Source organism: Podarcis vaucheri, assembly GCF_965113315.1.
Source record: "Podarcis vaucheri genome assembly, chromosome: 4".
Taxonomy (NCBI): domain Eukaryota; kingdom Metazoa; phylum Chordata; class Lepidosauria; order Squamata; family Lacertidae; genus Podarcis; species Podarcis vaucheri.
In genome coordinates, this window is record NC_138762.1 from 4,515,636 (window position 1) to 4,541,892 (window position 26,257).

Here is a 26,257-nt window from a genome sequence, read left to right on the forward strand (position 1 = left end):
GGGGAAAACCTGACAAGTCCATGAAGATTAGAATGGGTAGCAGCCAGGGGAGATTAACAAGGCCATAAAGCGAGCAAGAAGTATCAGCACCGGGGAAGTGTTTGCTGAGTGTGGCAGGCAAAGGAGCTGCTGCCTTATCTGGAGGCACTCAACACCCTCTGCACCACTGTGGCACTTCGGGAGAGCAAAGAGCACTGCAAGTCTTCTGCTCTCACTGCCACCTTGTCTAGGATGCTTCAGTGCTGGAGAGCGGATAGGACTCTGAAGAACACAAGAGGCGCCTGCAGGATCAGGCCAGTAGCTCATCTAGGCCAGCATCCTGCTCTCACAGCAGCCAACCAGATGCCTGTGCGAAACATACAAGCAGGTTTTGAGCACAAGAGCACTTTCTCCACTCCTGCAGATTCCAGAAACTGGTATTCAGAAGTATTTCTGCCTCTGATTGTGGAGGCAGAGCATAGCCAACCTGTCTAGCAGCCATCAAAGGCCCTCTGCTCTCCCATGAATTTGTGAGAATTCCCGCTCCATGATTGCAGTCATGGGATTGTTGTCTATCACATGACAGGGTATGTTTTGACTCCACAGAGTGGGAAGTGACGAAGACGGGATGTTTGTGTTACTGTGTTCCATGAAGTGGGACTATTGTCCTTTGTTCTTTTTCTCTTTGCTGTCTGATGCTAGAGAGAGGGAGCCATGTTGCAGTGCTCAGTGTGTTTGTATGTAAATAAAGTAGATTAGCCAAAATGCTGAGTTGCTGGGATCTGTCACACATGATGCACAAACTCTGCGGATCCCTAAGTGTGCCAGTGTCAGTTTGCATCAGTCGCTGTGATGTTCAGGCAGAAGAAAGCTTATGAAGCTCCCGAACGAACGACCAGGAGGGAGAGAACATGCCAGTCGGGCATGCGTCTCTGCCAGGGTCCTACTCGAGTGTAGGTTGAACTCCTGACAGAATTTGACCGATCCTCTTTTACAGCCATCCAAGTCGGTGGCCATCCCTGCCTCCTGTGGGAGGGAGTTCCACAGTCTGACTAGTTGCTGTGTGAAGGAGGACTTTATTTTATCTGCCATGGGTCTTCCAACGCCCAGCTTCCTTGAAGCATCCTGAGCCTCTCAGCAGGGCAGTGGAACAGGAGTGTGACCCCCGCGTGTCTCCTGAAATGCCTTAACCGTTTACATTCCCCATGCCTTGCAAATGAACATCTGTGGTGGGATTGTCCGTTAGTTAATGAATTCTGGAAACAGATTGGTATAGAAATATCGGGAATTGTGGGTAGGAAGGTGGAAATATCTAAAATAATGGTTCTTATTAGCCTGAGTAGCACCGAGTTAGAAACGAAAGAGGAATGTAAATGGGTAAAATTGCTGGTAATTGCAGCCAGACAGGTTATAGCGAGTAATTGGAAAAATGCAGAAGAGCTGGGGGTGAACCAACGGAGGAAAAAACTGAAAAATATTATAATTTTAGAATATCTAACTGTGAAGATACATAAAATGAAAGGGTTTAAGGTCAGTGAGAAGGAGGAGGATTAGAAGATATTGAATTATTTGGGCAGGTTTGAACAATTTGGGGCAATTAAAACGTTAAAAGTTAAACCTTGTGGAGGGAGGAGTGTTAATGTATATAGAATTGTACATATGATTTGAATATGTTATTATTGATTATGTATACCCAATGTATCAGCTGCCTGGGGGTTTCATAGTTTGTGTTTTGGTTGTTGGTAAAAAAAAAATAAAAAAAAATAAAATTGTGGAAAACAAGATTAAACATACAGGATTAAACACACTAGTATTTAATCCAGGCTCCTAATATTCCAAAATAGTCTCAGACGCGCCACAGCCCTTCCCACTCACGCCCAATGCCTCCTGTGACTCACTACTGAACCTTGCTCATTCTTTATCGCCACAGTAAAGGAGGGCAGTGCGGGGAGGGGGGAGAGGGAAAGAGATAATTCCCCCATTTATTATATTTTTTTATTTGCATATTATTTTCACCCTGCTTCCTGTTGCGGAGTCGCAAATGCAAACTCGGTTTTAAAAAATGCAAAAGTCGAAACCGGTCAAGGGCTGCACTGGAGGAAGCCACAGGCCAGTGGCGAGAGGGGCTTTGCTGAAGGAGAAGGAAGGGGCTTGGCCAAGGCACAAGAGGTTGCTAGAGAGAGCAGGAGAGGGAGGAGCAGAGAGGCAGATTTTGAGCATGGAGAACTTAAGAGCCTGCTGGAGTTCCACAGTTTAACTCTGCACTGAAGAAGTGTGCATGCACACGAAAGCTCATACCAAGAACTAACTTAGTTGGTCTTTAAGGTGCTACTGGAAGGAATTTTTTTTATTTTGACTATGGCAGACCAACACGGCTACCTATCTACTAACTCTGCACTGTGAGAAGGACTTTCTTCCCTCTGTCCTGAATATTCCAACATTCAGCTCCATTGGACGCCCACGAGTTTGAATGCTATGAGGGAGGGAGGAAGGCTTTTTCCTCTATCTACTTTCTCCACGCCACAGATAATTGTAGAAAAATTTATCATGAGGCCTCTTACTCGCCTTTTCTCTAAACTCAAAAGCCCCAAATGCCACAGTCTTTCTTCGAAGGGGAGTTGCTCCACCCCCTTGATCATTTGGGTTTCCCTTTTCTGAAGCTTTCCCAACTCTGCAGTCTCCTTTTTTAAGGTGAGGCAGCCAGAGCTGGACGCCAGCCTTACCTTCGGACGACTTCCAGGCCTTCCAAAGATCTTCCACGCTGATGTGCTTATCTTCCCCATGGAAGGTGCTGTGTTTGACCGTTGGGTCATGGTAATTCAAGTCTTCCCTCAGGAACTGGAGGGGGGAAAAACACAGCCCCAAGTCAACCAGTTGCACCAAGTCCCTTGTTTATCAGCTCCATCTGGTACGCCCGCCTTGTGGAACGCCCTCCCATCAGATGTCAAAGAGATAAATAATTACCTGACATTCAGAAGACATCTTAAGGCAGCCCTGTTTAGGGAAGTTTTTAATGTTTAATGCTGTATTGTTTTTAACACTCGATTGGGAGCTGCCCAGAGAGGCTGGGGAAACTCAGCCAGATGGGCGGGGTATAAATAATAAATTATTATTATTATTATTATTATTATTATTATTATTATTATTATTATTATTACGCAGGCTGAGACCCTCGCTGCCCACAGACTGTCTCGCTAGAGTGGTGCATGCTCTAGTTATGTCCCGCTTGGACTACTGCAATGCACTCTACGTGGGGCTACCTTTGAAGGTGACCCAGAAACTACAACTAATCCAGAATGTGGCAGCTAGACTGGGGACTGGGAGCAGCCGCCAAAACCATATAACACCGGTCTTGAAAGAACTACCTGGCTCCCAGTACATTTTCAAGCACAATTCAAAGTGTTGGTGCTGACCTTTAAAGCCCTAAACAGCCTCGGTCCAGTATACCTGAAGGAGCATCTCCACCCCCATCGTTCTGCCCGGACACTGAGGTCCAGTGCCGAGGGCCTTCTGGCGGTTCCCTCGTTGCGAGAAGCCAAGTTACAAGGAACCAGGCAGAGGGCCTTCTCGGCAGTGGCACCCGCCCTGTGGAACACCCTCCCATTAGATATCAAAGAGATAAACAACTACCAGACTTTTAGAAGACATTTGAAGGCAGCCCTGTTTAGGGAAGCTTTTAATGTTTAATAGTTCCTTCCAGTAGCACCTTAAAGACCAACTAAGTTAGTTCTTGGTATGAGCTTTCTGTGTATCTGAAGAAGTGTGCATGCACACGAAAGCTCATACCAAGAACTAACTTAGTTGGTCTTTAAGGTGCTACTGGAAGGAATTTTTTTATTTTGACTATGGCAGACCAACACGGCTACCTATCTGTAAATGTTTAATAGGTTATTGTATTTTAGTGTTCTGTTGGAAGCCGCTCAGAGTGGCTGGTGAAACCCAGTCAGATGGGCAGAGTATAAATAATAATAATAATAATTGATGTTTTCATTTTAACAATGACTGTAAGGGCAGCTAAAAGTTTGTTGGGTGTGGACAGGGCAGACCTAGGTTCAGACACAACAAAGGAACTGGTCTGGGGGCTGAGCTACTTCACAGGGCTGCAGAAAGAATTAACACGCAAGAGCATGGTTTTGTGTAAGATATTAACCTGCAAGTCCCCAAGGAGCGAGGGAACCATCATTCGGAACACAGTAAGAGTCCGCCTGGATCAGACCAATGGTCGAACTAGTCCGGCACCCTGTTCTCACCTGTGGGAAACCTGCAAGCGGATGTGAGCACAAGAGCAACACTACACCTCTTGTGGCTTCCAGCCGCTGCACTGCTGTCTCCCAATTATGGAGGCAGAGCTAGCTGTCCTGGCCTCCATGAATCTGTCTAACCCTTTCTCAAAGCCATCTGGGTTGGTGACTCTCCTGTGGGAGAGAGTTCCACAGTCTGACTGCACGCTGCGTGACGAAAGACGTCCTTTTGTCTGTCCTGATGTATCCTATTCACCCCGCTCCTTGTAAAAAAAAACCACCAGCTTGTTTCTCCTTTTGGCTTCCCATCAGTCCGCAAGACCACCAGTTCCTCACCCTGGGCTGCTAACCTTTCCTGGAAGCCTTTAAGAAGGGTTTTTAAAAACACACACAAAGACGCTGAACCAATTGCCTCATTTTGCATGCTTTTACTGATGTCTCTGCTCTCACTGTTGCTATGCAAACCTTTACTGAAGCACCTGAGTGATGGGCCGGGTTGTCCCCATTTGCAGTTCCTTAATGAGGCCACTGGCAGAAATGCAGCTTTGCTCACTAGACCTGTCCTGTCCCCCCATCACAAACGCCTTACTCTGCTACAGAGCTTTGCAGAGAAGCTAAAAAAAGGAGAGGTGGCCTTCCCAGCTGCTCCCATCGGAGATGAAAAGCGGCTGTCCACGTGGAGGCACAAGCGTGCAAACGCACACCTAGCGGATCTGCTCAACAAGCGAGCAAGGCAGGCGACTCTGACCCTCTGAAGAAAAGCAAAGGTAAGTCTGCCAAGAAGAGGAAATCCATTCGCCGTGCGCAAACTGCAAATTCATCTTTGCTGCCGGGAGGCTAAGAATAAACTGCAGCATCACGTTCCTAAGCCACATCCAGGACAAACTGAATAGGCTGCATCTCTTTTTTCCTCCAAAGTTCTTAGCACCTGCCTATTAAAAGGCTATTCTGAAACTCACAGCTTCGGAGACGTGTGCAAGGGCAAGCAGAGGTGGCTTCCAAAACTCAGCCGCGAGATCAGGGCTCTCAAGTGTCTCTTTGCAAAGCCACACCTGAGCCCTCTCAAGGTTAATCACCACAGACCCCCTTCAACAGGCAGTCACAGAAGAGCAGCATTTGCATTTCTCTGCTTAGAGGTCCAAAAAGGTCGGCAGATGGAATGTCTTCCTGGTTAGTCATACCCTTCACTTCCTGAATCAACTGACGCCCAGGGACTTTGGATTCAGGAGGGATATTGGCAAAAGTGGAATATATCACACACACACACCCAGCCTCCATTCACTCTACCTTCAGAACTGTCATGAGTTATATCTTTTCCCTCTATATGTGCACAGTCAGATACCAGTAGTATCTAAAATTCAAAGAAACTTCCTCTTCAGTTTGCACAGATGATATATTTTTAGACCAATTCTAAAGGTATTACATTAATCCCCCTTCACATCACGCTGTTGTTTTGAATGAAAACCACAACTGATTTTGGAAAGCTACATACATTTTACAACCACCGACTTCCGAGTTGTTAGTAGTCGCCAATTCTACAAAATCTATTTCTACCCTGACCCAAACCGCACCACAATTCATTAAATAATTCAAGATAATTAACCTGAAAGGTTCCAAAGGATGGAAACCTTTCCACTCCTGATCGGTTTTTGTTGCTAGCGTTTTCCATCAGTGAAATCACAGTTCCTTGTTACAAGCATCCATAAATATATCTCTTTTAATATGCAAAGGGCTTAACCCTAACCCTGGATTTTGGCTATAAATATATAACAGAGCATAAGCTTTTAAGCACACTTCGCACTTTCAGCAAAAGGCCTCAGTAAACCAGTCACTGGTTCCATATTTACAAGATATTCAGAAATGAAAAGGGGGTGTTGACAATGAGCCCAGCAAAACAGACCCCTTCCAACTGCAAGTCTCCCTTAAAAAATGCCCTCTGGTGGGGGGGAAACAGCTTTCGTCCAGCAATGGCATGGAATGAACTTGAGGGCAGTGTTGGGGGGAGTTTCCAAAGGCTCAGTGAGAGAGCCTCTGACCATGTATTCCTCAAAACAGTGAGGGCACCCAGAGCAAGACCTAGAAAGGGTCTTTTTTGAAAGAGAGTGAGCTGTATGGGGAGACACAGTCCCTGGGAGTCTCCTGGGCCCTGATGGTCTGAAAGTTTTCCAAGTCAATGCCAACTAAGGTGGCAGAAGCTTTTGTGGGCCACCATTCTATTTATCAGGTGCATGAAGGAGCTACCTAACTGAGGAGGTATATAAATAAACAAACCCTGGATTAGGGTCAGTGGAGTGGACTCCCTTGGAAGGTGGTGCGCTCTCCTTTTGTGGAGGTTTTTAAGCAGAGGTTGGTTGGTCATCTGGTCAGGGATTCTTGAGACGTGATCCCTACGTTGGATGCATGGATGAGATGACCCTACAGCTGAATGATTTTATGACTACAGAGAGGATATATTCAGATAGGGCTTATCCACCTGGGAAGGGAGCCCACATAGGAGAAGGAAAACTCCTAAACCTCTGCTGCCTTGCAGGACATCATTGGGAGAAGAAAAGCCACAGGAGTAAACCCTCTGCAACTCCAGAGTTGGGTTTCCAAGGCAGTTGGATGACATCTTGCATGCCTCCTACCAGCAACTCCTGCAGTCAATATGGTGCCAAACGTCTTCCTTTCCTTTCCTTTCGACTATATCAGCACGCCTGAGAGGGGGTCTTGTCATCTGGGTAGCTCAGGACCTCCATACACACAGCCCAGGCTTGCCCCCCCCCCCGGGAGGTCACTTTCATACTGCTAACACAACTCTCTCTACGGAAGTGTGGTGTAGTGGTTAAGAGCAGTAGACTCGTAATCTGGTGAACCGGGTTTGCTTCCCTGCTCCTCCACATGGAGCTGCTGGGTGACCTTGGGCCAGTCACACTTCTTTGAAGTCTCTCAGCCCCACTCACCTCACAGAGTGTTTGTTGTGGGGGAGGAAGGGAAAGGAGAATGTTAGCCGCTTTGAGACTCCTTCGGGTAGTGAGAAAGCGGGATATCAAATCCAAACTCTTCTTCTTCTTTTTCTTCTCTCTCTCTCTCTCTCTCTGTGTGTGTGTGTGTGTGTAATACCAAATACCAAAGGGCTAGCAAAGCACCATTTTATAGAGAGATGTGGCATGGCAGAAAGCAGAACACAAATGAATTCAGAATCCAGCTCAGTATCGGTGTGGCTCTCCACTACACCGCATTAAGCAAATTCCGGTGATCAAGAGGCTTAGTAAAACATCTAATGGGGGCCAATCCCTTTCCCAGCTGAGCCACAAACCTATGCATGGTGCAGATGCTGCAAGATGAGTAACGGAGGGAGCAAGGAAGACAGTGGAAAAGGCAGGCCAAAGAAGACGGAAAAGCAGCTAATTGCAAAGGAGAGGAAAGAAAGCCTTCCTGGAGCCAGAAAGCACTGAAGCTGCAACTGCAGGACTCTATAGGTGCCCAGTGGATCCTTTTTCTGGAATGCCTCTCTCTCTCTCTCCCTCTCTCTCTCTCTCTCTCTCTCTCAGGCTGGCCAAGAGGCCCCTGACTGAGCAGAGTTTTGAAGCTGCACCGCCTGAAAAGAGGGATTAAGAAAATCTGTGCAGTCCTGTGACATTCTCAGTGAGCCAAGCTCATGATTTGAAAACGAAATGAAATAAAGGAGGGTGGTGGTGAGGAGGGCAGGGTGAACCTTCCCAAGATGTTCCAAGATCTCTGGAGATTATAAGCCACTGGGTGCAGCCAAACCAGGCAGGAATGCAAAGATAGAGATATCCCCTCCTGCCCCCCCGCCCCACAGCCTGTGACCTCCACGGGGAACATGGCAATGTCATCTAGAGTGGCCAATGTGCACAGCTCAGAGCAGCCGTGATCTCCCCTAGGGATGTAGGCAGGGAACCAGCTGTTGCTCAGTATATTTAGCTCAGGAAGGAAAAGTGATCTCCCGGTCGGCCCTCCTTCAGCACAGCCCCGGTGAAAACAGGCTTCCAAGGTCTCTTGGAAGAGGACACGGTCATAGAATCGTAGAACCGTAGTGATGTAAGGGAGCATGGGGGTCATCTAGTCCAACCCCCCTACAAGCCAAGAATCACAGCTAAAGAATCCCTGGCAGAGGGACATACAACCTCTTCTTAAAAATCTCTGGGGAAGGAGAGCCCAGCACCTCTGGCGGGAGTCCGTTCCACTGACAACCAGCTCTTCCTGCCTTCCGAACGTTTAGTCAGAATCTCCTTCCTTGCCATTTGGATCCACTGGTTCAGGTCGCACCCTCTGGAGCAGCCGAAAACAAGCTTGCTGCATCTTCCATGGGGCAGCCCTTGAGATATTTGGAGACGGCTATCAGGTCACCTCTCAGGTGCGACTGGAGCAGGTCTCCAGGAAGGAGCCAGTGTCCTGTAACTCAAGTGCAGGAGGCGGTGGGTCCTCTGCATCGCCAGGAGATGCGGAGCATGAGCTAAGCCAAAATGCATTCATAGGGCTGAGACCCTCCCTGCCCGCAGACTGTCTCCCCAGAGTGGTGCATGCTCTGGTTATCTCCCGCTTGGACTACTGCAATGCGCTCTACATGGGGCTACCTTGAAGGTGACCCTGAAACTGCAACTAATCCAGAACGCGGCAGCTAGACTGCTGACTGGGGGCGGCCGCCAAGACCACATAACACCGGTCTTGAAAGACCTACATTGGCTTCTGGGACATTTCCTAGCACAATTCAAAGTGCTGGTGCTGACCTTTAAAGCCCTAAACGGCCTCGGCCCAGTAGACCTGAAGGAGTTTCTCCACCCCCATCGTTCTGCCCGGACGCTGAGGTCCAGCACCAAGGGCCTTCTGATGGTTCCCTCATTGCGAGAAGCAAAGCTACAGGGAACCAGGCAGAGGGCCTTCTCGGTAGTGGCGCCCACCCTGCGGAACGCCCTCCCACCAGATGTCAAAGAGGAAAACAACTACCTGACATTTAGAAGACATCTGAAGGCAGCCCTGTTCAGGGAAGTTTTTAATGTGTGACATGTTATGTATTATAATCTTTGTTGGGAGCTGCCCAGAGTAGCCAGGGAAACCCAGCCAGATGGGCGGGGTACAAATAATAAATTATTATTATTAGAATTAGAATTAGAATTGTAGAGTTGGAAGGGACCCCCAAGGGTCATCCAGCCCAACCCTCTGCAACTCAGGAATCACAACTAACGGCTGAGATCACTGGAGTGTGGCAACACTAGAGGACAGAACGTTCATGTAGGCCTGCCTATCTACATGCCCAGCAGGGCTGGAAAACGCCTTCTTTTAGCTACAAGTTTTAAGCCCCGAGGAAGCCAGGCACCTGGGATCCTGTCTCCCTCCCCAGGCTGTGGAGGTGAAGGCACACCTCCACAGGCAGACACAAAGGCCCATGGAACGTGCGGCCGAGTAATCCCAGCAGCAGAAAAAGCAGGCAGCTGGCCATGTTTCAATGGTGAGGTAACTGGCTCTTTCTGGAGAATGGGCTGAGAAGCACAGCGCACGGCCTCTTCTCAAAATTCAGGGACAGCACTGCGCACACATCAAGAAGTAAGGCAGACAGGGCCCAACAGAAGCAATACAAAAGGAAAGTGCAATGGGGAGCGAAGAGGAAAGCAAGCTTTCAAGCAGCAGCACACACTTTGCAATTTTGGTAGGTTCTAATAAATAAACACTTAATTAGCAACCTTTAATTAATTTAAACATTTTGGTTATTTGATGGAAGGAAGATTATAATTGTTTTTACTGTTATGTTCATTTGAGGAGCAGGGAAAGAATAAAAAATTAAAGTGATTAAAAATAAATGAATAAATAATTGTAATTATAATTAATAATCATAATCATAATTCCCCCCTGATTAATTGGAGCCGCTGTGGCATAATCAGGCAGAACTGTGGAGACCCAAGTTCGAATCCCACCTCAGCTATGAGTCTCACTGAGAAGCCTTGGGCCAGTTTCTACCTATTGTAACTGGGTTTTATTAAATAAAATATTTGCCGATGCTAGGTCATTAGGTATCCTAGGTGCAAGATGGAAAAGCAGGATATATAAATCTTTCAAAATAATTCAAATACATGTGATGTCTTGTTGCCCCGCTGGGGAAATAAGTCATAAAACGGCTGGTTTGGAATGTGTCATCATTCTTTGCTGCATCTTGGCCGACAAACAGGTTTGGCAAAGGGTGCTGCTGGCAACTTCCAAGGCAGCCTTGGGCTAGGGAGGAACGGGGCTTTCAGTGGACCCTAAGTACCTGCAGTTTCAGAAATGAATTCTGGGGTGCTCACCCCGTGATTCAGAGGACAAAGCTGCTGCCAATGTTACAGCCTGAAGGCAGGCATCTTTCCTCAGTTGCAAACCCAGAGCTGCCAATTCCCTCGGCAAAAATGCTGGAGGAGAGAGAAATCCGTTCAATTAAGTCACCGGGCACCTCGAGAGCTACGCCTGCCTCTGCGCAAAGACCAGAAATAGGCCGCCAATTGGAAGGGATTCCCCTTGGGGTCCAGGGGCGCTCCTTTTAATTGCGGTCTCTGCAGCCACCTCCAAACACACAGCAAACTCCTCTCCCCAGAGGGGAGCGTCAAGAAATGTGAAGAGAAGCGCTCCCAGGCTGCGGATGGGCAAAGGTTTTGAGCAGCGCAGCTTAGCAAAACAAGAGAACTGTTGAGCAAAAAATAATAACGGGAGCAAATATGCAGAGAGCTGATGAACAAAAAGATGAGTGTGATACAAATGGCAGAGATCTGAAGCTGGGTTCTGTCTCTGCTCCACCGCCAAGTATCTAGTGCTCTCAAGACTGGAGTCAGGAAGGAAGGTGCACTTCTAAGATTTCTGCTCCCAGCTTGAATAGGGACTTGCAGAAAACAGAGAATAAAGACTCGCTTCCGAGAAAAGCTAGGCTGGCTCCCTCCTTCCTGTCCTTCCCCTGGCAGTTTTATCCCAACAGGCCTTTAGGGACTGTTTTTTTAAGGAATTTTAACAAAGGTGTGCCGATTTTATTATCTGTATGTTTACAGATTTGTTTCTATATTGCTTGAATTTATTAGAGGTTACTTTTATATGTATATTTGGCTTTTTGTATTTTATCTGTTTTAATTTGTGTAAGCCACCTTCAGCCTTCATTATTATATTATAAATATAATAATGATAGTGATAAATATAGCTACGTCCCGTGCTCACAGGCTTTGCATTTCATGTCAAAGGCCAAGTAAAACTTCATTCAGCGTCCTTTTGCTCTTATGCCCAATTCTATGTCCGACAGTCAATTCCTCAATAAATATAAACCGAGTTTAGAGTATCTGATGTTTTAAGCTGCATGTTTGCTTAGGTTTGGCCTAATGCCTCTTCAAAACTCTAAATTGGTGTTGGGATTTGTGCTCTGAAAGAGCTTAGGCAGGAACAGAGGAATGGTCCCGACAAGTTATAGCAGATTCCATGAGTGTAATCCCAAGTTTTGCCTGCATCTCTAGACTCCCTTTAAAACCAGAAACTGAGGGGCACCAAATACCCCAGAATTAAGGGCTGGTTAGGAAGGTCTGTTCATTTATTACTGCATTTATATCCCCCCTTTCCTTCAAGAAACTCAAGAAGCCGTACATACTTCTTCTTCCCATTTTATCCTCACAACCCCCCTGTGAGTAGGTTAGGCTGAGAGCAAGTGCCTGACCCAAGGTCACCCAGTGCGTTTCATGGCTGAAGTGGGGACTCGAAGCCTGGCCTCTCCCAGGTCCTAGCTCAACACTCTAACCACTATGCCACCAGACCACTAGTCCATCAACCTCAATATTGTCAACAATTACTGGCAGCCATTGTCCAGCGTTTCAGCCAGGAATCCATCTCCCTCTCTACCACTTAGCTGTGGTCAAAAGCTGGTTTCCTTTATTCTTGACATCCGAATATGTCACCCCGGGACGTGAGAAGGATAGTGACAGAACTGCAGCAATCTTTGACAATCCAAATATCGGGCAGGTACCTTGCAAATGACAAATGCTGTACAAATGATAAGCGGAAGAGATCATATATATGCAGGTCCCGCTATCCAAATGCTTGTTATATGAAAATCGCTTATCCAAATATGAGTAACTAGTACCCAAATCTCGCTATACACGTCGCAGATTCAGATATGCAAGCTATTTTGTGTTTTGCTGGTCTGTGGCAGCTGCTTTGCCAGAAACCATGGTGGGAAGGAGGGAGGGGGAGAGATAGGACAGAGAAGAGAGCATTTTCCCCTTCCTTGTTTGCCTTTTGCAAGATTTCAGTGGGTTTTCCTGGGGTTTTTTGTCACTTTGGGGTCCAAATTCCATGGTTGGGAATGCATCAGAAATTTCCCCATAGGAATCAATAGAGATTGTTGACTTGTTATGCAAAGGCTCGCCTAAGGAACATTTTCTGAGAACGCATTGCGTTTGGCTAGCAGGACCTGCTTGTGTGCATGTGAACATGCTCTGATTCAGCCTTGACTCACACAGCCTCAGCTCCACAGGAAAGAGATTACTGGAAAAACACAGCTTTCCCGTTCTGCACAGAACGCAACCTGACAGCATCACTTTTGCCTAATGAAAGGCCTCGAGTACTTCAGCTTAGTGGAATCAGAAGTCAGAGCCAAGAGCAATCAGGCTTACATGTTTAAGCATGTCCAAGTCAAGACGTTTCCCCTGGGAAACTGCCCTTCAGGCAGCGAAAGGAGGGCTGAGAAAGTCCTAAACGCGCTGGGAGGGGGAGAAGAAGAGTCAAAAGGCGCATCTCCCTGGAGAAGATGCTACACCTAGATGTAGGCTGTGAACACCCATTGGGCAGGGCAGGTTGCTCAGATGCGGGAAATGCCTTGCTTCCAAAGACAACAGTTGAGATCCCCAGCTCTTGCTCAGCTACAAAGAAAAGGACTCAGCTTCCACTGCACGCCTTGAAAGCAGAGTCCTTGGCTCTTTCTGCAGCTCCAGATTAAAATTAATGGTTCCCCCCCCCAAAAAAATACCTATTTCCAGTGCCATTATGTGGAAAAAGAGGGGCCGGAACTCACCATGAACACCTCACCTCCCTAGTTCTCTTAGAATGGCAATGGTGCCCACTTGGCAGGTGCCGGAACTGAGTTCCAGGGAGTTCCGGCTGAAGAAGAGCCCTGTCTATATCCGTTAAAAGAACATCAGAAAGCAACTGCAGTAGTCCGGGCCTTAAGCGGAAACAGGGGGAAGGAAGGTTCTTAATCTGAGCTTCAGAGTTGTGGCTTGTTTCTTTAAGAGCTCTAGGGAGGATTCCTTTCTAAGCAGCTCTGCTCATGAGAAATCCTCCAAACATAGTTTGGAAAAGAAAAGGACACCATTTAGATAGTCGCTTTTCATTCTGCTAACTCGGCTAGGGCCTCACCAGCTCATAACAATTTTGGTGAACCTGGCGGTGTGCTTAAAAATAGATACAGAAGTCCAGAGCCTTGCACTCCAATGCTAAACACATATATTTGGAATTAACGCCACTTACTTAGTGGTACTTCCAAGGGTGGTGCTTAGAAATCACAAGGCAAAAACCTACATGTGGAAATGGACAACGGATGCAAAATGCAGCTACCCAAAGGCAACTCACCCACTGGAGGTGGAGGAGATGTATCTCTTTCAAGAAGAGGCTTCCGGTTTTTCCCTGGGAGCAATTAGCTTCCCTTTTAAACATCAGGAGTGTGGTCTTAGTGGTTAGAGTACTGAACTAGGACCTGGGACACCAGGGTTACTAACCTTGGAGTATTGAGAAAATCTTTTTAGCCCTCCATCTATTTTCTCAACACCGTGCAAAGGCCTCCTTTGCTCCTCTAAGCTTTTCATCTTTATTGCACATTAAACGGAACAGCACCTGCAGCCCTTTTGCAGCTCCTTTCCCACGCCTGCTTTGACAATGTTGAAGGAAAGCAGCGTAGTTTGGGAAGAAAGCTTAAGAGAAGGAAGGTTAAGGGAAGCCCCAGTGTCGCAGGAGGCAGGAATGTGCAGCTGACTCTCAGGCTCAGCTTCTACACACACATAGGGCCTCCTCGTGCTCTCCATTTTCAAGATGCGCAGCAGAAGTACAGGAGGACAAATGCAGCCTCCCAAGAGTAGTTGGACTACGACTGCCCTAAAGCTGGAGGCAGCAGGTGGGAGGATTCAATAAGAAAGTCCCAGAGCTTAAGGGCGGTTTGGCATTTTCCATCTTCTTTTTGCTCCAAAAGACAAGCAGAGAGCGGCACAACGGAAAGCCTCCCTTATTTCTGCTTCTCATTCATCTCTAAGCGTATGAAATTGTTATGAGAGTGGCAGGAAGGGAGAGGAGGTTGTTGCCCTGTGCTGGTTTTAAACCAAGCAATCACCTCCCCCTTTTTTTGCTAGGAACGTCTTGGCTCATTTGCAGGGGGTGGGGGGAGAGTATAGGAGCCAGATGGGGGAGGCTGGGTGGTGGCAGACGTCCTCTGGGGAGACTCAGAGAATTCATAAAATGGTGGAGTTGGGAAGGACCTTCTCGGTAGTGGCGCCCGCCCTGTGGAATGCCCTCTCACCAGATGTCAAAAACACTACCAGACTTTTAGAAGACATTTGAAGGCAGCCCTGTTTAGGGAAGCTTTTAATGTTTAATAGGTTACTGTATTTTAGTGTTCTGTTGGAAGCCAGCCAGATGGGCGGGGTATATTATTATTATTATTATTATTATTATTATTATTATAAAAGGACCCCTCAGGTTCATCTAGTCCAACCCCTCACAGTGCATTGGGTCCTGGACTGACAGAGGTTTTGCTGAGCGTAATCTTTGTATGGTTCATAAGAGCAGCCTGCTGGGTCAGGCCAGTGGCTCATCTAGTCCAGCATCCTGTTCTCATTGCGGCCAACCAGATGCGCCAAAGAGAAATCCACAAGCAGGGCCTGAGAACCAGAGCCCTCCTGCAACTCCCAGCAACTGGGATTCAGCTATGGAGACAGAGCACAGCCACCCTGGGTGGTACCCATTTATAGCCCCCTCCTCCTCCCTTAATTTGCCTAGTCCTCTTTTAAAGCCACCTAGGTTGCTGGCCAGCACTGCTTCCGGTGGTGCAGGTGGAGGTGGCCGAGAGCTCCAGTCTAACTTCAGCTTCCCCGACCTGCTGCCCTCCAGATGGCCAGGCTGGCTGGGGCTGATGCACAGCTGTCAACTTCCAGATTTGAAAATAAGAGATCAGCAGCCTCGAAAATAAGGGATCAGCAGCCTCACCTGCCCCGGGGACAGTCTACGGGATATCTAACAATCCAGGATAACAGCTGGAAGCGGCGCTGGAATAAGGGAATTTCCCGCAAAAAAAGGGAAGGTTGACAGCTATGGGCTGATGGGAGTTGTAGTCCAAGACACAGCCCAAGATGGCTGTGTCACCTCTTGCTTGATTTATTAAATTTGCATACAGCCCTTCACCCAAAGACCACAGGGCTGTTTACAACGTAAGATTTTAGAATCTCTGTGCTGTGCGAAGAGGATGCTGGGTCCCCCGAAACATAAGTACACTAAGTGGAGTGGGAAGGTCAGGAGAGGGACCGAAGACCGAGAGAGTGGGGTGCCCTTTGCTGTGCCCTCACCTCATCGCTCTCCTCCACGTCGACATCGCCATTGGCATCGTCGTCCATCTGCTTGTGGATGTTGAGGACAGCCTCGAAGCTGAGCTGCTCATCTTCGTTGTGGCACAAGGCCTGGTCGATGCGGCAGAATTCTGTGGGCAGGGAGGATAAAAACAAAAAGGGTTAAGTCATGCCCCAACGCGTGGCATTTTGCCTTGCCGGTTCTCCAGACGGGTGGGAGGGGAAACAATATTGGCCTTTGGAGACAACTGAGAACAATTGGGCTTCGCTTTTGGAGGAAGAGTGGTGAGTCAATCTAGCTGGGACATGCGACACCCCAAGAGCTAACCTCTAATCCAGTGCATGAGGCCTAATCCCCCCTTGACAGTCACTTGGGACACAGCCATTCCATCGGTGGGAGAAACAGGAAGAAGAATGCTTGCTCCATCGAGCTGTGTTGGAGGCCCCACTCCACCAGACACCTCCTCCCCCAAACTGGGCCAGATGGTCCAGATGGTGATATGATAGCCATGTTCAAATATATAAAAGGATGTCACATAGAGGAGGGAGAAAGGTGTTTTCTGCTGCTCCAGAGAAGTGGATACGGAGCAATGGATCCAAACTACAAGAAAGAAGATTCCACCTAAACATTAGGAAGAACTTCCTGACAGTAAGAGCTGTTCGACAGTGGAATTTGCTGCCAAGGAGTGTGGTGGAGTCTCCTACTTTGGAGGTCTTTAAGCAGAGGCTTGACAACCATATGTCAGGAGTGCTCTGATGGTGTTTCCTGCTTGGCAGGGGGTTGGACTCGATGGCCCTTGTGGTCTATTCCAACTCTATGATTCTATGATTCTATGGTCATTATTGGAACAACAGAAATTGGTGCCCGAGTTCTGATTTTCCTCTTCCCTCCCTGTCCCCTTTCCCTTGTGTTTCATGGTTTTTTCAGGCTGTAAGTCTGTGGACAGGGACGGGGATAGGGATGGCATAGGGATAGGGACGGTCTTGCTATATACAAGCCGCTCTGGGAGCCCTTGTGCTATAAATCAATCAATAAAGCCTCACGGCTTGGGGTGGAAGGCACTCCGCACATGCTCAGAGCTTCTGCTACTACACAACTTTCAAGACTGAGCCTGGCTCATGAAATGCTACATGATTTCACTTTGGAGCAGCAGTTTCCTGCATTCCTGCAAAAGACAAGTGTTCCTAACCAAACGGGCTGGGAGTGGAGGGGTTGAGGGAATCCTTTTTGACTCCAGAAGGTAGCAAGTATATTGGCTTTAAATACAGGTTTTTTTCCTTGGTTCATTCAAATGATTTTTTACAAGCTGCTCTTCATAGTCCTCACAATCCCAGAACAGGGAACAACATTAAAACACAATAAAACAATATTTCGTTTAAATACAACTTAAAACCAAACAAGAAAAGACAGCACTTTGCTAAAATCCTTGGATGAATAACCACATTTTTAGCTGGCATAAAAATAATCATAAATGTTGGTGCCCCTTACACCTAGGAGGGGAAGGCATAGAGGCTAATGGAATGCACTAGAGCAGTGGTCCCCAGACATTTTGGGGTCTCCGCCAGCTTGGTTCCACAAACCCATCCCCACTGCCCCTCTCCTATGAAAAGCATTGTTCAGAAGGGTGGTTTGCACAACCCACTAGGGAAGATAACAGCACAATAAAATTCAAAGCAACGACCATTAATTGCACAGTTATCCTGAATCCAATTAAAACTATTTAGTTTAATTAATTCAACAAAGCTGATGAGCTTGATCCAGTGATTTCAGCGCTATTGAGTTTGAAGCAAGTCAAACAGTACACAGATTAGGGAAAACCTCCAGTGGCTGTAGTGCAAGCAAGAGAACACATTTCGGTGCCCAGTTTTGCACCAGACGGCAGCCACAGAAACCTTCGGACCGCCTGCTCAAAGGCCGGAAAAGCTGGGCCGGAAAAGCCCTGCCCTCATTATAGGGACATCACCCACCTTGTGCAGACAGACAAGAATGTAAAGGACCTGTCAAGAGCTCAAAAATGGGATCAAGGCAAAGGGAAGAGCCCTTAAGCGAAAGGTGAACAATGACGCTAAGCCTCTTGACAGCACCAGCAACAGAGGACTGTGTATTTCTGGCATTCCCAGCCCTCCCCCCCCCCTCAAATCCAATATCAAGGTGTCTAATCACTGCAGATCTAAACAAGGGAGCTCTTCTCAGGTTTCAAACGTGGACTTCTCCTGCCCTGCTCCCTCCGTGCATCGCTTAAATGTGTGCCGCTGAATGTGTGCTGTTGGGTCGCAAGCCAGGAGCAAAGGAAACACGGAGAAGGAGAAACCGGCAGGCTGCGATATGGAGCAAGTTTCAAAAGCTAAAGGAGGCCTGATGAGTCAGAGGACTGCAGAGAGCGGCAACTTTCTGCAAGCGCAGGTGTCTGCCGAGGACAGGCTCAGCCGGCTGACACACACACACACACGCAGCACAGCCCTGGAGGATTTGCTCATGCTTTGCCTGGAATTGCAGGTGTCTATATAAAAGCAGTGGGTGGGTGGGGAGCCAGGAAGGAGCTGGGTGCACTGTCAAGAAAACAGCAGAGCTAGCTTGGTTTCTGCTGCTCCGGAGAAGAGCACCCGAACCAATGGATTCAAAGGGCAAGAAAGGAGATTCCAACTAAACAATTAGAAACTTTCTGATTGTAAAAGCTGATCGACCATGGAAAGTGGCGGGCTTTCCTTTGCTGGAGGTTTTTAACTCTATACTCCTATGATTCGATGACTCTCCCAGCCCTCCCGCCACTGCTACAGCTCTATTCCCTGCTGTCCCCAAGGGAGCAAATTGCAATCCCAGTTCCCTGCAACTCCTGAGACGCCCCCCCCCCCCATTCATTCAGCCGGCTTCCCGCAAGGAGAATTAGGCCAGCTCCCCACCCCAAGAGGGAGCAGAGACACTCGGATGACTTTCAAGACACATGAGCCAAGAGTCATGAGTTTGGACTGAGAGTTGTGCTTGTTGCTCCAGTTTCACGCTTCGCATGCAGTCTAGGATAGACCTATCCTATAGCCTGGCATTCTCCTCACCACTACCCACCATGGCAGTCTGCCCTCATAGGGGAGTTATGTGATGAAGGCATCTTGTTTATCTTGTTAACCTAGATTCTCGTGCCTTTAAAAACGGCGAGACAAGCCCAACTGTAGCACCCTATGGGCAAGTCGTTCCGCTTCCTGTACTTGTACCCAAGTGCAACACCCCTGCAAGTCCCATCAGGCACGAGGAATTTGGAGTATTCTTAGCCAGGAAACTCATCTGTTCCTCCCTTTCCCTACCATGACTGCCAGGAGTGAGCAAAGCAGTAGGTCTACCTGTCACTAGGGCTGGGATATATATTGATACATCCGTCCAAAACCAGTTTGAAGTCCCTATTGTGATATCAGTTTCATAATTTTTGACCTGGCAATATATCACAAATCATGAATGTGTTTGTGTGCTATGCAAAAACCACAGTGTGGGGGGAACCATGAAGCTAGCCAATGCTTCTCTTGACTCCTGCAGCCGCTGCTAACTCTGCAGGCCCAGCTCTCTCCTGCCTCATGCAGCGGGCAGAAAATCAGAAGAGCCGGCGCCAGCAAATAATCACGGTGCAGGGAAAACCGTGCAGCCACCCAATGCCTCTACATAGCTCCATCCTTATTTCAGACATTGTGATATATCGGTATACAGTAGACACTCGGGTTGCGAATGTGATCCATGCGGGATGCAAGTTCGCAGCCCGCAGTGTTCGCAACCCGTATCTGCGCATGCACGGGTTGAGATTCGGCGCTTCTGCACATGCGCAAAGCGCGATTTAGTGCTTCTGCGCAAGCAAGACTGCCGAAACCCAGAAGTAACCTGTTCCGGTACTTCCAGGTTTTGACAGTCCGCAACCTGAAAAAACACAACCTGAAGCGGCTGTAACCCGAGGTATGACTGTATTGTGGTCTTTAGCTGGTGATATATCCCAATGCTGGAAACCAGATATCGCCCAACCCTACCTGTCACGCCATTATCAAAGGCATGAGGACCCCAAGTAGGTGGAAAAGGAGGAAGCAACTATAGAGGAAGTGGGTGCAACGAGAAAGAAATGGGGGGGGGGCAAAGCTGGCGGGTATCCATTATTTTATTTGTTTTTAAAAATGCACAGCGCTGTATCATAAAAATATATCAAATCGGTTTACAGCAATAAAAACAAAAACACACAGCAAAAGCATCCAGAGACCCGTTTCTTCAGGTTTTTTACTTTCTGTTTGTATTATGGTAATGCTACTGCTCATAGAATCACAGAACTGTAGCGCAGGAAGGGATCCCAGGGGTCATCTAGTCCAACCCCCTGCAGTGCAGGGATCACAGCTCAATAATCCTCGACAGTTGGGCATCTAACCCTGTTTGAAATCCTCTACCACCTTCTGAGGGAGTCCGTTCCTCGGTCAAGTTCTTCCTCGTATTTAGCTGAAATCCCCTTTCTTGTCATTTGGACCCTCTGGAGCAGCAGAAAACAAGCTTGCCCCACCTCCCATGCTGTAAAGCCTTTTCTTTTCAGTGTGGCTTATTGTGTGCAGGTGGGAGTTTTATCGTGCTGGCTGCTTTCATTGTCTCTCTTTCTTACTCTCTCCCTTTGACCGGAGTTGCAGCTGGAGAATTGCTGCTGCTTTTCCTACTGCTGTTTCGGTGTTTGATTGTTTTTTTGTAAACTGTGTTGTTAAAAAATTTAATTTATGGTTTGGCTGTGTGGTGGGCCACTGTGGTTTAAAACAAGTAAATAAGAGGGGAAGACCAGCTGAGAGCAGAGATCATTTCCAGTGGCTGCCTTGCGCTTGAGGAACCTCCGCGCAGGAATTATTCAAAAGCAGCGTGGGATCCTTCTATCTGGGGGCGTGCTGCCTTGCTATTGCGGTCACATCTGTACAGTTACAAAACCAGGAGCTTGAGACACACCGCTCTGGCAGACTAGAAATCCAACAGACACGAGTGCATACCGTGAAAGGCTGAAACCATTCCATCTTTCAATGGCTTTTTAACCATCCTGACTGTCAGCAAAGAGGCAGAATGAGCAACGGTTTTAAGAAAGGGCTGAGCAATGGTTAAGTGACCCCCCCATGGAAGTGGACCAAGTCTCTGGGGGGGCCTCCACCCATTTCGTAGCACCCCAGGGCAGCCAGGCACCATACTGTTGTCGCACAGCTCACATGGCAACTATCAATGCCATCAAAACATTATGTGCCCATTATTCAAATTTCTTCTCCTTAGCTGGGGCACAATCCACGGTTGCACAACGCCTAGCATTTCCTTTCCGGGTTACTGGTTTCAGATGGATTTTGTCCTCAGAGTCTCAAGTTGCAGGCGGTCTTAATTCTCTTTGATATTATCTTTATCAGCACTCGAAAAGGGCTGCCTTAAATCCTTCACGGCCAGCTACCCCAAGAGGTACTTCAGAATAATAAAAGGAGGCTGGGAGGAAGCAGCATAGCTTGGGCTGAAGCACCACCCTTCGTGCCTCGGTTTATTCATTCTGGAAAGGCGGCCAAGAGGGAAACTTATCTCAAAAAGTTAAAACTTGTTACAGAATCCCAGAAAAACAAAGTGAGGTAGAAGGGGGTTGGGAGAGAGCACGATCAAACATTTTATTTTGATTATTTCCAAGAAGGGCACACAAAAATGCTAAGCTTTTTGGAGGGGGGATGGAGTCTTCAATTTATCTGAGCTCTAATGTGCACCTGTGTATTAAGGCAGAATCTCCTGGAGGTATAATCACAGAACTAAATCATACAACCACAGCTAAGAGCACCCGTGCAAACACATGGGAATTAAAAATCTGCACCCCAAATTCTCTAGGCATACCTTGAGAGCTGCGGCAACCCCAAGCAGCTCTCAAGGAATGTGCCACTCACTCCTTATTTATATATATAAATCTTCATACCACTGTGCCATAAAAAAATACACCAAAGCAGTTTACAGCAATAAAACCATACACTAAAAGCCATAAAGAGAGTTAAAAACAGACATCACTTTAGCATTGTGTGTTCTTAATTGCCTGCATAGGTCTGGTAGAATAGCAAAGTTTTCAGCAGGCATTTAGAAGTTGGCACAAAAGGCACCTGCTGAATATATGAAATGAATTTCAATAGGGACAAATGTAAGGTTCTGCACTTAGGCCAGGAAGAAGCAGATGCACAGATATTAGATGAGGGACACCAGACTTGTGCAAAAAATCCAGGGGTCTTAGAAGACCACAAGCTAAACATTAGTTGACAATGTGATGCAGCCGCAAAAGAGGCTAATGCTATTCTAGGATGCATCAACAGAAGTATAGGGTCCAGATCAAGGGAGGTCATAGTACCACTCACTTCTGCCTTGGTCAGATCACCCTTGGAATACTGTGTCCAGTTCTGGGCACCAAAATTGAAGAAGGGTGTTGACAAGCTGGAAGGTGTGCAGAGGAGGGTGACCAAAATGACTAAGGGTCTGGAAACCGAGCTTTAAGAGAAACTGTTGAAAGAGCTGGGTATGTTTAGCCTGGAAAAGAGACCAAGACTGAGAGGAGATATGATAGCCATCTTCCCATATCAAGGGGGCTGTCACATGCAAGAGGGAGCAAGCTTGTTTTCCGCTGGTCCAGATGGCAAGACCCAAACTAGTGGATTCAAATGACAAGAAAGGAGATTCTGAATAAACATTAGAAAGAACTTTCTGACAGTAAGGGCTATTTGACAGAGGACTGGACTCCCTGGGAAGGTGGTGGGCTCTCCTTGCTTGGAGGTTTTTAAGCAGAGGTTGGAATGGTCATCTGTTATTGATGCTTTAGTTTAGAGACCTCCAGGTATAGGGCAATATACAAATTCAATAAATAATAATAATAATAATGGTTGAGATTCCTGCATTGCACAAGGTTGAGCTAGATGACTCTGGGGTCCCTTCCAACTCTACGATTCTACCTGAAGATGTCAAGAATTGAACAAGGGACCTCCTGCATGCAAAGCAATTGCTCTCCCAGGAGCTACAGCCCCTTCCTCAACTAGGGATTTCTGGCTCAAGTCCCACACGGCCTCCATCTGCTCTTGCACAAGTGCCACTCATTTACACGCAGGGGAAGAAATCCTTGATACACCTGGAAGCATGAAGGTTGAGCCTATTTCATGACAGAGTAGTCCATTTGGCTATTTCCGCAGCAAAAGGGCCCAAGGAACTGGCTGGAAGCCATTCTAAATTAAGTAGGCAAGACCAGGGTGCATAGAGAGTGCTTGGAGAAGCGAGGGTTCCTTGGCAGCAAAGCAAGGGAAAGGCCAAGGAAGCACAAGAGCAAGGCTCCTTTGCAGGCAACCCCCAAGAGTGTCTAGGTCCCACCTATGTCTGGGGCTCTTTAGGGACTGAGCAACCAGGGTCCCTGTCTCACTCAGGGCAGTCACATATTCCACATAGGCCAGAGTTCGAAACTCTCATTGCTCTAGGCGCATTTTGTGACAGGGAATTTCATTAGCTGGGGCAGTTTCTGAGCTCTGGGTACAATACAGCGCCTAAGATCTCAGAGTAAAACTGCAGAGTGGAAGGAAAAGAGGACCTTTTTCTGCCTCCCCACTCTCTGAAGACTGGAGAAAAGACCCTCTTAAGAATATTGGGGGGGGTGGGCAGGGGAAAGGAACATAATATTTTAGCTGCAGTTCATTCATTTTCAGCTTTGTGTTCTTGTTGTAAAAAGGTGCGCCTTGACATTCCGTTGCTGCGCCCATAACCTAGGTTGAAGGTGCCATTTAGCTCCTAGCCTTCGTATCTCAGTTTCTAACACTGACGTGGGTGTACGGCCTCCAGAGGGTAAACACAGAAACAACTGAGGGTCACCAATCTAAAGGATGCAAGCTGGTTTTCTGCTGCTCTAGGAGGGAGGACCCAAACCAATGGATTCAACCTACAAGAAAGGAGGTCCTGACTAAACGTTAGGAGGAACTTTCTGATGGTGGTGGTGGTTGTTGTTTAGTTGATTAGTCGTGTCTGACTCTTCATGACCCCATGGACAAGAGCTGCTTAACACCCTCAGAAGGTGGTGGACTCTCCCTGCTTGGAGGCAGCAGCGGTTGGGGTGGCCACCAGTCATGGATTCTTGAGCTGTGATGTCTGCCTTTCAGGGAGTTGCGACTAGATGCCCCTTGGGTACCCTTCCAGCTCTATTATTCAAAGCTACAGAATCATATCACGTACCCCAAAACCTAAAATGCTGCCACACACTGTGCTTGACCACCATCCCATCTCTCCCAGAGCTGTCTATTGTGACTGGCATCAGCAGCTGCCCAAAGTCTCAGACCTTATCACTTGGAGATGCCAGGGACTAAACCCAGGTTCCTTCTGCATGCATCCTCACTGTTTTAACGGCTGTGTGCCTTTTGGTTCCCACCCACGAAGCTCCAAAGAACACCCCCCCCCCGTGTGACAACTGGGCAGGGAAAGCAGGAACAAACCGCCTCGCCATCATCTTCTGCAGAGGAAACAGAAAATGCCAGCCTCGCCCAGAGCACGCTGTGCTGACACAGGAACAACTGGAGCCTGGCCAAGGGTTTTCGCCGCGTTATCGGCAAGTGCCACTTTGCTCCAGCTCAAGCACAATCCACTTCCGTCAAAAGCTCCCTGAGCTCTGAGCCTGGCAAAGCAGATCGGCGCTGCAGGGGAGCCCTTCTCTGGTGCAAAAGCCAAGAGAGAAAAGGGATGGAAGGGAAGCCATGCAGGCAGGTTTAAGAGCAGAGTTATGCTTTCCTTGAATCACCCAGCCATTTCCTCCCCTTCTTCTCCCGCCCCCAGCGGTACAATTTGTATAGCCAGAAAGAACAAACACGCTAGGATCTCCACCCCCCAAGCGGCAGACCTCATGCGCAGGACCTCCTGTACACTGGACTGGAGAAGGGCTTTGTTTGCGCATGTGGTTTTTAAGTACACAGCCACACAAAAGCAGAATGCTATGTGTATACAAAGCCCGGCAACCGGCCAGATTTCCTCCCCATCTCTCACCAAACACCTTCCTCCAGCTCTTTCAAACAGTTGCAACCCAGGAACGTCCAGGAATGTTTGTTTCGGCCGCTAGAACTGTTAGGCAAGGAGATGGCCCTTCAGGATGACTTGCGGACACATGACGAATTTCTACGCCTCATTCCACAGCACATAGTTAAGCTGTGGAACTTGCTCCCACAGGAAGTAATGATGACCAGCGCCCGAGATGACTTTATAAGAGGATAGGACAAATTCTTATGTTCTTATTGCTGAAAGTCTAGCTAAAGACAAAAGACCACCCAGGCACTATACTTAAGCCACCCTGAGCTCTCTGAAGGGAGATGTTAGATAATAACAGGGGGTTGGCAGGGGGTTGGACTCGATGGCCCTTGTGGTCTCTTCCAACTCTATGATTCTATGATTCTATAATAAGAGCCACTTAAAATATATAAAAACCAAAGTAGAAGAACAACTGGCAAAGAGGTGTCACAAAGATCTGCACTTCCCTGTCAAAGGTGGGACGCATTCAGCAGCATTACAGTGGAGGGAATAATTTGGGTCTCTTGGCAGCCTTAAACCAGGCCATCTTCTCTAGAATGACGGAGCCCCAGTTTTGCTGCCCAGAGGCAACTTCTAATGCCGTCTCCTGTCCAAACAAGAACAGCCACGCCTGAAACCTCCCCATACCAGACCACGTCTCAGAGTGCCATTATAAACCCACGTCTCTTGCAGCCCCTCCTCTGGCTGCTTTCTTCTGACTCACATAACCTTTTCTGTTTCAATCACCTGGCAAGCTCCGACTCCTGCAATTCCACCACAACGCAAGCCTGGGAAGACAGGGCCTGGTCACAGAACCAGGAATGTGCCCCGCGGGCTTCTGCGCCAAGCCTTTCCTCCTGTCATCCAGGGATCCGATTTCATTTCTAAAATATTTTCGGCCTGAGCTGCTCCATGTTAAATGGAGTCTTGTGAGTTCCTCTGCAAACAGAGAAGCAGGGAGCAGGCCAGCAGGGGTTAAGATTCAGCGCTGGAAAAGGTTCAAGAAAGGGCCACCCAAATGGTCAAGGGGCTGAAGCGACACTCCCTCCAGGCAAGTGAGAAGCGACATGATAGAAGTCTGTAAAATTATGCATGGAATGGAGAAACTGTTGCCTAGTGTTTTCCATAGAATCACAGAGCTGGAAGAGATTCCAAGGGTCATCAAGTCCAACCTCCTGCATCATTTGTTGTTGGTGACTTTGCACTACTGGAAAAGCTATCAATAAGTGGCATTGTTTATTGCTATTATTGTTTTATGGTTTAAATGCCGCCCATCTGACTGGGTTGCCCAAGACCACACAGTGGAAAGAAGCTGGGACCTCCTGACATATCCCATAGCCAGAACCCAGAAACAAGGACCGGGGCAAATGGGCTGGTTCTTGCTCCGTCTGCAGGGAAATGTTGTACAAACACTTTTACACCTGCATGTCAGAGATGGAAAGCCAGAGGTGGGTGGAAATCGGTGGCAGGGG

General features: G+C 47.8%; 1 protein-coding gene across 10 annotated transcripts in view; it reads right to left on the bottom strand.

Annotated features, from left to right (window-relative positions):
- Nucleotides 1-26,257, bottom strand: part of STIM1 (stromal interaction molecule 1) — a 113,331-nt gene that overhangs the window by 53,054 nt on the left and 34,020 nt on the right. For all 10 annotated transcript variants that reach the window (XM_082219171.1, XM_082219170.1, XM_082219166.1 and 7 more), the window contains 2 exons: nt 15,770-15,900; nt 2,703-2,817 (listed from right to left, as the gene is read on the bottom strand). In XM_082219171.1, coding sequence (XP_082075297.1) covers nt 2,703-2,817; nt 15,770-15,900 — 246 coding nt within the window. The remainder of the gene's footprint in view (nt 1-2,702; nt 2,818-15,769; nt 15,901-26,257) is intronic.